The sequence below is a fragment of the Parasteatoda tepidariorum genome, chromosome 1 (genome assembly GCF_043381705.1).
Source record: "Parasteatoda tepidariorum isolate YZ-2023 chromosome 1, CAS_Ptep_4.0, whole genome shotgun sequence".
Classification (NCBI taxonomy): Eukaryota; Metazoa; Arthropoda; class Arachnida; order Araneae; family Theridiidae; genus Parasteatoda; species Parasteatoda tepidariorum.
In genome coordinates this window covers 82,133,984-82,144,878 of record NC_092204.1, presented here as the reverse complement: position 1 = coordinate 82,144,878, position 10,895 = coordinate 82,133,984, and the positions used below count along the sequence as shown (strand labels likewise).

The following is a 10,895-nucleotide window of genomic DNA, read 5'->3' as shown; positions in this document are numbered from 1 at the left end:
CAAAAAGTCTTATTTACATGCTTTAAAAAATGGTGAAAAGTTGAATTTTTTTAGCTTGCAATTTATTTAGAAAAAGTAGTGTCCGGTTTGTAGAGATAAAAAACAATGTTTCAGGACCAAAATGACTATCCGCGTCCAGTTACGGGAGTGTCCGCTTTGCGGAGAATGTACGTAATGGTTTATTCATAGAAGATTCCCGGGGAATTAAAAATATGTCCGTATTGAGAGGCGTCCGTTTTGCAGGAGTGTCCATAACAGGAGGTTTCACTGTATATATATATATAGGAGGTTTAGTTTTTGGGTTGATGCTTATTGTGTTCAAAACTCTTTAGCAACAGTATTGGGAGAAATAAGATAAATTTTTCGTTATTAAAAGATTGCTATTTGTTCTATTTGACCACATGAAGTTGTTCAAACAGGTTTTTTACTTTGTTGGAGGTTCCGGCTCTAATTTAATATCTCCATCTCATAGTTAGTTTATGCTTAAACAGGGTTGCCACTCTACAGGGAGAACAGGAAAAACCTGGAAAATGCCGGGAATTTAAAAATCATCTAAAAGACTGGGAATTTTGATTTTTTTTTCTTTACAAATTATTATTACAAATTATTTAGTTTCTTATTTTCGACTTTTAAAAAATGGTGACCACTCAAAGCTTTATCTATGGGATATATAACCATGATATTTCAGCTATACTAAACTATTTCATTTACTATATCATTATTTAAGTATGTTCAACTTTTTTCCAGCAATTAAAACTAATAAATATAGTTAGCCTAATATAGCTCACACAAGAGCACAGTAATTGTTGTTTCCTCTTAATGTATTGTGTATACTATGTACTGGGAATTCCAGATTTGAGTGGCAACCCTGTTAAAGAACTTATTATGTAGTGTTGTAGATTTAGCATTAGATCATTTCAAACTTAAGACTTTAGCAACACAGAAAAGAAAATCTTAAAAGCCTACACGTCTAAGATATATCTAATCTCAAAAAACCACAGAAAGAAAGTAAGTATTAATTCATAGTCAGCTTGTGACATGCTTGCATGAAAATTTGAAATTAAGCTATTTCCTTAGAAAATGATTGTATTCATAATTGAAACACTTTTTTAAAACAGTGGATTAAATTGCTACATTTAACAAATCTATTTAAATTATTTACACCCTGAAGAATAATAAAATTTTTAAGTGGTGTTTTCTTCTCTTTTTTTAAATTTCTGTTCATTTCTAGGAAAACAATATCTTTAACTACAATATTAATAAAGATGTATAACTAATCTAAAATATATTTTAATGTACATAATGTAAATCAAATTTTTAAGCATCACTGTTTTTACTTTGTGTTCTTGTTTAATTTTTCAAATTCCTTACTACCTATTTAATGCTGATTGCTATTTAAGTTTGTATTAAAGTATTTTCATTATCAATTTTAGGGTGGACATCCAAGGTAGAGTCAGCCCAAAATAGTCAATCTTTAAACACTGTATCAAATAAAGATAAAGAAAATCAACAGACTTCATCAATAAGTGTAGAGCCAGCAAGTACTCTTAGTCAGAAAGCTCTTGCAGTTGATCTTAACAAAAGTGAAAAAAATTCGGAGGATACCAACAGAAAAGATAGATTTCCCTTACGAAAGAGTTCATCTCTTGATTCTGTTAGTATCCATAAAATTAACCCCTCTCTTCGGATATTAAAACGTTCATCTTCTGCTTCAGATATAGAAGAAAAGGCTGCAGCAGTTCAGATCTCTTCTTTCGATACACATAATTCTTGTTTTGGGAATAAAGCAATTTTAACTAAAAAATCCTCATTATCAAAAATAGAAGAAGTTAAAGAAATGCCTGTTGATATGGATCATCGTTCTTCTGAGAAGTCTCAGTTCTCTAGCAGTGGGGTTCAATGTCAAATGAGTCAAGATCTAAATTTAGAGTTGGATGTTTTTCAAACAAATGCTGCTTTGTCTATACCTTCCTCTAATTTTTCTAAGGAAAAAGAATCAAGAAAGATTTGGAATGAATTTTCTCCTACAAGGAAAAGTAAAAATGATTGTTTTGACAATGCAGGTCTTTCTAGAGAAATCCTAACAGTAAAATCTAAAGTTGATGCAGATGAAAGTTATCTTTCTCAACCAGTTCCGTGTGCTCAGCCCATTCCTGAAAGTTTACACCTTGAAAAGGAACTTGTTTCTGACCAAAAAGAATGTGCACCTGCACAGAACAAGAATTTTAGCTCTTTTTCTAGAAATGTACCAAGTCCATCAGACAAAGCTAGCTCCAATCTTTCCGGAAAACGAAAACGTAAATCAAGGTCAGAGAAATCAAAGAAACACAAAGGCATAAATGCGGAACATGTTAAAATAGAGTACTCATTGGAACAGATTAAGAATATGATTGAACTTGTGAAGGTTTTGCATAAGTATTGAGCTTAGCATATATATTAATATATATCGTTTGAAAGTAGACAAAAGTTTCTCTTACTGATTTATTGCAAACTTATTATTTTTTTTAAAATGACTGCAATATATTTTCAAAACCTTCCTTAGTGTGAGATTCTAATGAAAGCAACATTATTCTTTTTGTTATTGCACATTTTTTTAATAAAAACTTATTAGTCTCTTAAACAGCAGAATTTTAATTAAGTTGTGTTATCTAAGTTTTCCTTTAGACTATTGTGGCATTATATTAAGCAGGTTTTTCTTTTTACGTATCTATTGAGTCATTAGTGAGTCTCTTTAAAAAAAAAAAAAAAAAGGGATAATATTGATCCACATTAATTTTGTTAGTTTTTTTCCCTCCCTTTTCTAAACATCTAGCCGAGATTTATTTAAGAAAATTTAAAGATTGGGCATAAATCTTTTATATAAATACTATTGCTGTATCATAACTATGAAAATATTTAAAATGTTTCAGCTACAAATTTTTAGAAAATGTTTAAATTTTCTTTCTAAGAAATGATTTGTAATTTCAAACATCAAACATGAATGTAAAAAATTAATAAAAACCTAAAGAAATGTATCTGTCTCTCTTTTGTCATCGAAATATTGTTTTATTTCAGTTGGTACATATAAGCAATTACTGGTATTAATAAAATATTACTGCAAAATATTAAAATGATATAAACACACTTCAATTGTCATTTTATACTTTTATGGCTCTACAACCAGTTACAGACTAAGGCTATGTGGACAAACCCAGATTAATGACATTAAATAACTAATTTTCTTATATATATAATTTCATTAGGTTTAAAGTGTTTACAATTTTATGATTGACTTGTATTTAAATGTGATTATTTAAAATACAATTGGATATTCATGACATATTTATTCGGATGCCTTTATTATTTCTCCCATCTGATTTTAGAATTTCATGGTTGATAGTTGTCTGAACTTAAAATATTTGTCCTGATTTTACACATTCCGTCAAAATATTACTGTTTTTTTGTTTTGTTCAGAATATACCATTTTGAGGTAGCTTCAATTTTAAAAGAATTGCTTGGATTATTTTAAAAATTTCTTTTATTGTAAAAATAAATCAAACTAGATTCAAAAAGTGAAATCTGAAACATGTTTAAAATGAAAAGGAGTTCTGTGAAAAACAGAAATCTTTCTCTTTTTTTCTTCTCAGAATGAATTATTGCTGCAACAGTATTGGAACAAAATATTATTTAATCCCCCCCTTTTTACAGGTTTGTTTTCTACCTGACTCATTTAACATCTCTTTCGATCATAAGTCTAGTAAATTGTCCATCAAAATGAAAATAATTATGTTTCGTTTAAAGTTACTTTGATTTATCTTTGTACTGAGGATTTCTATTTCCAAAGTTAAAAAAATTCGAAGTTCCATTGTTTCTCACCAAATGTACACACAAAATTGTATAGTTTCTTTTAAAAATCATTTCTGATCACTTGTTCTAATCTTAATAATTTTTATTTAAGAACGTTTAGCACTCATGTTTTTTCTTTTTATGTTGTAGAGAAAACAAAAATATCAAAGTGGATTACACTATTAGTCCCGACCTTGCGTTTCTCCGTTTTAAAAATAGTCTAAAACGTATTGCACAAAAATTTCTTTATTTTGAACCACTCAGAAATCTGGAAACCAACCACTTAACTGATTAAATAACAATGCACATTTTAATTTAGAACTTAATCCACTACAATAATTAACAACTTTCTGTCAATAGATATTTCATTTATTAAGGGCATTTTAATTTATTTTCGAATTTTGCTCAACTTCAAGATTGTTATAAAATAATTTTAAAACTTGCAAGTTGTTGATCTTTTATGTTCATTAATACTGAATTTTTTTTTTGAATTTAAAAATATTTATATGAAATATTTTTTTTCACTGAAATAGTTGCATTAATTCACTAGAATTAAATTTAGAATTATGTTAAAAAATAATGTGCTGATAATTTTTTTTATGCATTTGCTAATTCAACTGTACATTGCATGAGTTTATCAAATTTTTAATAAATGTGCAATTTTTTTTTGGATACATTTGTTGTAAAAAGACATGATGGGTAAAATTTGATTCAAACTATGTTAGAGGAAATATGGAAACTGACAAAAATTTCAAGTTAATCCCTTTCATTTCTGAACTGTTTCATGTATGACAAAACCAAAGATATGTGGCAATTAGAGTTAATCTACGTTGAAAATCCTCATATGTTAATGCCTTATTTTAAAATAAATAATTACACTAGAAAGTATAAGAAATAGAAGTTTATTTAAAGTAAACACAATATTTGTATAACAACATTTTATAAAATATATCAGTTTATCAATAAAATGAAAAGTATGACATAAAAGTATGCTGCACTCTTTGGTAAAAGAAAAATGACATTATATAAGTAGAAAAATGGAAAATGTAAGCTATATACAATGCTAAAAAAAATTGTCAAAAATATATAATAAAATAGTTCTTTTAGAACATTCATCTGCACCTTTTTAATTTTTTTCTACAGAAAAATCATTTATTCACCATTGTAAATAGCAGTGTCATCTGTAGAATAACAGGAATTTAAGTCGTTTATATGCTCTCTGAATATTGGATTTTTTTTTGTAAAGTATTCAATAAAGAGACATTTTGAACAATCCAGTTCATACTTTTAACACTATATAATTATTCAAGTGGTAAAAATTTTATATTTTAATAGTTAAAATACTTCTGTGAGAAAAAAACAAATTATAACAGTGCATATTGAAAATTGTAACAAATAATAATAGGGACCAACAGTTTTAGAAACTTACAAAGTATTCTTACCAGTCTACCTAGAACACACTAATAACTAAAGCCCGGAATTTCAGGCAATAAAAAATGCAAAAATAGGCAGGCAAAAAAGCATTTAAAAAGCTTGAAATAGGCACTTAAAATTGGAGCAAAATGTTAGTTGGTAATGCCTAAAAGCCCATATAGGTATCCAAGGTATAAAAAAAGTTGCTAGAAGTATCCGGTATACCTATATATTCATTTTACTCGACTGTCGTAGCAATAGTACAAAAGAAGTGGACATAATTGCACAAAAAAAAACCTTCAACTGCGTAAGTGTGAAATAAAAATTGAAAACTCATACTTATAATATTGTATGCAAATTTATTCTGATGATTGGTTGTTGTTGCACATCACAACTAGATGCTTTTTCGAATTTTCAAAAGATAAATTTTGTCTCCTGTCAGTCAATATGGTTTTAAGCAAAGAGAAGGATCTTTCTACTTCGACAGAGGTTATGGGCGCGTACCTAAAACAACTTGCCATGGTAGGAGATATGGTAAGTTCAACTGTAGTATCACCAGAAAGTACTTTTGCAATGTCCTTGATGCATTCAAAGTCTGTATTTGCAGAGATGACGTTTTCACATTTCTTCCTTATTATGTCACCAGATGGTCCAGGCACAGACATTAGTTCTTCAATAGTATTGTCGAAAATCTTTAGTGACTCGGACAAAGACATATTTCTTTTTTCCATGTGTTCAATAGCTCCAGGGAGCTTCCCAAAATAAGTTGAAATAAAAGTCAGTTCATTTTTAATTTTAGAACTGCTAAGCAGATTTTTACTTTTTCTTATGGATATTGCCTCTTCATCCGAAAAGCTGGTAAGGACTCGAGTAACTTCCTCAAAATTTGTGCAGTAGTATGAGACTGCTGAAATCCATGTTCCCCATCTCGTAAGGATCGGTTTAGGAGGTAATTGAATGTCTGGTGCAATTTCTTTGAACACTTGAACTCTTGAAGGGGCTTTCACAAATACTTTTTTCACACTAGAAACAAGCGAGTCTACCTCAGGATAGAGACCTCTTACTTCCTCTGCTATCCTGTGCAATGCATGAGCAAGGCACGTTAGATGGATCATATTAGGAAATAAAACTTTTAAGGCATTTCCAGCTTTTTTCATGTAGGAGGCTGCATCTGTAAGAAATAATAGCACTCTTTCATGCTCAGTACCATTTGGCCAAAGTAAAGCCAGTGCATTAGTGAACAACTGTGCAATTGTAGTACTGTTAGTCTTTTGCAACTGTTCAGATGTCAACAAAAAGATTTTATGTTTTTCAAATGGGTCCATAACACCAACAATAACATTCGCAACATATCGTCCAGTTACATCTGTCGTTTCATCTATAGATAGCCATATGTTTTTCGTTCCGATTTCATTTTGAATAGTTTTAAGAACTTCGGTATAACAGTCATCTAAATAAGTTTTCCTTAAAGTTGATTCACAGGGCACACTTTGATTCGTATATTTTTGCAAAAAAGCTCGTATACTTTTATTTTCAAGTTTCCACAGCGGAATGCCGGCATCTACAAATGATCTGCATAAATCCATTGCAAATTCCGATTTGCGAGAAGATAATTGAAAACAGGTGGGAATCAGAGTCGATGTTTTCCCATCTTTTTTATCTTTTGCTGTTTTATGCTTAGATGTCTCCAAGTGCTGAGATATAAAATACTTCTTCTCAAAATTTACTGACTTCTCGCATGCCTTACAAAACAGAATGCTCCCATCAGTAGAAAACACATCCGACCCAAATTCTTTCACAAAACTGTCCAGTTTTTTGCTTGTGCAGGCTTTTACTTTAGGCATTTTAGAAATAACTAGTATACTAGAAAACTTTTTCGTGCTCCTGCTACAATGTGCTCAACCAGCTTGGTGAATTCGTTTTGTAGATAAGAGAGCATACGAGTTATTCGATGGTGTAGGCTATATGGGCCGTAAGTAAGAATAAATTCTATTGACTGTAAGTAAAAATAACTCCAATCTTTTCACTCCCTTTCTCTCTCTCCTTGCAAAGCGCATCGGGCGAAGGTGACGCCACGACGAAGGTGACGCCACGAAGAGACGGAGAGAAAATATTAATAAGACAAAAGGAATAAAGTCCTAATCTCTATAAATGCATTACAATACGTCGGATGACAGTCAACCATTTCTGTACTTCAAAATTTCTTCATTTTGCGTTTATGCTCGGTCAAAAGCACAAAAAGCTTTGCAGAAAAATTTTAAATTAGACAGAAATAGGCATTTATGAACAAAAGGAAAGAAAAAGGCATTTTCAGAAGAAAACGTTTAAAAAAGGCAGAAAAGGGCATTTATGGCATTTTGCCTGAACTTCCGGGCTCTACTAATAACCCAATGCATATTCAGAACAGGAAAAAGTCACAATTTTATCCAACTGGAAATATCTGAGATTTTCATTTTAAAAAAAAAGTGCTGGAAAATGAATTTAAGTACCTGATAGTTCAATAATTTTGCCAAGAAAAAATTGGTCTTGTAATATTTTTTAAAATTCTAATTACATATGTAAATGAATAAGCCATAACAAAATCTGCAATTAGAAAAATTTGGAAATTTGATAAATTAGTCAAGGAAAAGACAGGGATATCTCTTTTCTGAGTGTGCATGGCCATTGTAATATTTCATATGAGTTTTCATTTCAATGGAAAACCTACGTTACAAATATTAAATTTCGTTCATCACCGCATAATATTTTTCTTAAGCGATAGTCAAGTCCAAACAGACTGTTTAGTCAAGTGGATTACTAAAATGCTTTACATTTGACTAGGGAAATTAGACATTTGCCTTTACATAGAAAATGTAACAACCCTTAATTCACCCCTGAACATCTTTTTTGCTTTGGACCTGCTAAGGAAAATTTGTTTTGCTGCTCACTTATTTAACACTTTCTTGTGAGTTTGTCTCATGACCTGATCTTGGCCTACCAGTTAGATTATAAACAGTTTTAATATTTTCCTTTAACAAGTAAAAGTTCAGTATTAAAATATTTTATTCAATACTAAATTATTTATTTACAAGAGAAAAGGGTGGATATCTCAAACATCTGATATTTTAACCAATTGAATTTTTTCAACAATTTGGAGAACTCCATTGGCTTTATGTCACAGAATTCCTATATAGCTAAAAATATTCATGTTTTATACATCCACAAAGTAATTGCTTCTGCAAAATTGCAATTAATTTTACCTTCCAAAAAGCAGTTTGGAAATTAGGGAATATAATTTTCAAGAAAAGAAAATAACTTTTAGCACATAATTTCAACAATTATTTATTTAGTCTTATTATTTTTGCGCTATTGCATGGATAAAATTTATAGAGATGTATACCAAAACTTTTATATTGCGTTTCATAAGTTATAATATAACTTTATGACTTTCAACCATTATTCCAACCACTTGTCACTGACAGTGCCTCATTCATATTTTTTAGAATTAATAATTTCTTAGTTGGTTTAGAATTAATAATTTCTTGCCCATAAATAATCATAAACAATGACAAATTACTAATAATAAAATATTTGTAAAGAAGAAGAAAAAAAAAAGGCCACAATTTAAGTAGATTACCTTCTTTTGGCACAACTTTGATATTGTTCATGAATATTTCAAAGTAAATATATACATTGAGTAAATGAAAAAATTGTATACAGAATATGCAAATATATAATAAAGTACAAAAATATAAAAATTTGTTCAAAGCTACATGAAATTACATATTTATAGTGTTATTATTATATGTTGAATACATATTTATAGTGCTACAAAATTCTTAAAAAATGTTGCACGTTAATGAATTAAAAATATATGAAGGTATTCTTGACACTGGAAAAAAATGTACGTTATATATGCATATTCGCACAGATAAATTTTAAAAAAAAATGAATTTACTACAAACAAGTGCCATTTTTGTGCTCAGACAAATCAAGGGGAAAAATTTTTTTCTTTCTGTTTTATCTGTTCTTGGTATTTGTTTATAGTGCCAAGAAAACTGCTTGTTATTTTAACTTATTTATTCAGGTTTTGTTAATAGACAAATATATATGTATCATATACAGTTTCTGTTTGCTGACATTTAAATATTTGATCCTTAAATAATAAGACTTAAAAGAGTGAACTTAAATTGTATTGTATTTCATATAAAGAGCATTTTAAATTGCATTTTCAAATAACTCGTGTTTTAATCAGTACAAAATTTTGTAATAATTAAAAAAAAACATCAATTTCTAATTATCTCTTAGATTGGCTTCATATAAAAAAAATTAATTTTGATTTAGAAATACTCCAAAAAGTCAAACTTAGAAAATAAAATATTTAAAAAAAAAAATCTCATACAACAGAAACCTTGCATATTATAAGGTTACTTGTCCCAACAAAAGTAAATATCACTATTCTTTGTTGTAATTTAGTTACTTACACACATGAGGAATAGTCATACTATCTCCACAATATCTAAAAGTTTTTGTAAAAACCATAAAAAATTGAATATAAATTTCTTGCAACATAGTTGCACCTCAAATTGAATAATTTTTAAAATTTTATATACTATAAAAATGCTCATGATATTTTGCTTTTCACTTGATTCTTTGGTATATGTGCATTTCATAGATGAAGGCTAATATAAAATTAAGCTATATGTTGGCATGCTTTAAACCTAATAATTACAGAAATATCAACAAGTACAAAGTTCTTTCAAAAACAAATGCAGTTCAAATACTGTTGAATTTAAAGGAGCTTTCATAAAACATTCATCTAGTCAAATGTAACCCAAGTAAAAGCTTTTCCTTCATATCAAACTCAAAACTTTCATAATTCTGACTTAGCTTGCTTAACCTAAAACGAAAACATAACTGTTATTTTGCAAGATTATATTAGAACATACAGGTTTAAAAGCATTTATTTTAACCAAGATAGGAATATTTTTTATACTCTTGCCTAAGTAGCTTGACATTTAAAATAGTTGGGAAAAAATTTTAATGTCGCAATTTAAAAATAGTGCGAACTCAGGGTGGCCACTCAAATCAGATTTCAAATTTCCCTGATTTTTTAGGTTTTCCAGATAAAAATCTTCAAATTTCCAGGTTTGTTGTTTCTTTTTTCTTATTAAGTGTAGGATGTGTACAAGAAAAGTGTCTATATTATAAAATATTTTATTCAAAATGTTATTTTGACAATTTGGCAAGATTTTTTATTTATTTTTCAAATGTTTTGGTACAAAATTTTGAATCAAAAATCATATATTGACCAACAAAAGAGTAAAATTAAATATTAATATATAGTTGGTTCTTAAAAAAACCCTTTTTTAAAAATATGTTATAAAAGGTTAAAATGAAATAGAAAAAATTAGCATTAATGCAACAATTGTAACGATTTATCGACAAACATTGCTGTCAGCGATGGTAAAAAAATGTGTGATTGGTTGGCTTGCTGAGAAAAAATAATTCACAGATTTCCTTGAATGGGAGTAGAAAAAATTTCAGAAAAAGAGTGCAATATAAAATCTATTATCAAATTATAACCAACTAATTTTTGGAGAATTTTATAAAGTTAAAAATACAAAAACATTTTGTCAAAATAGAAAAAAAAATTACCACCAAAGCATTGGAACAAA

At 28.8% G+C, this 10,895-nt stretch overlaps 2 protein-coding genes across 2 annotated transcripts in view; one reads left to right on the top strand and one right to left on the bottom strand.

The window, feature by feature from the left end:
- Positions 1 to 1,432: 1,432 nt before the first annotated feature.
- Positions 1,433 to 3,014, top strand: LOC107438349 (uncharacterized; the record flags this gene model as incomplete). The annotated part of the gene is given in 1 exon segment (XM_043043592.2): positions 1,433 to 3,014. A coding segment is annotated over 1 exon segment (990 nt), but the record flags the coding sequence as incomplete, so codon positions are not given.
- A 1,697-nt stretch (positions 3,015 to 4,711) lies between these two features.
- Positions 4,712 to 10,895, bottom strand: part of LOC107438350 (protein O-glucosyltransferase 2) — a 21,450-nt gene continuing 15,266 nt past the window's right edge. Inside the window, exon 9 of the mRNA XM_043043593.2 lies at positions 4,712 to 10,117. Within this exon, the coding sequence (XP_042899527.1) occupies positions 10,091 to 10,117 (27 nt within the window). The 3' untranslated portion in view covers positions 4,712 to 10,090. The remainder of the gene's footprint in view (positions 10,118 to 10,895) is intronic.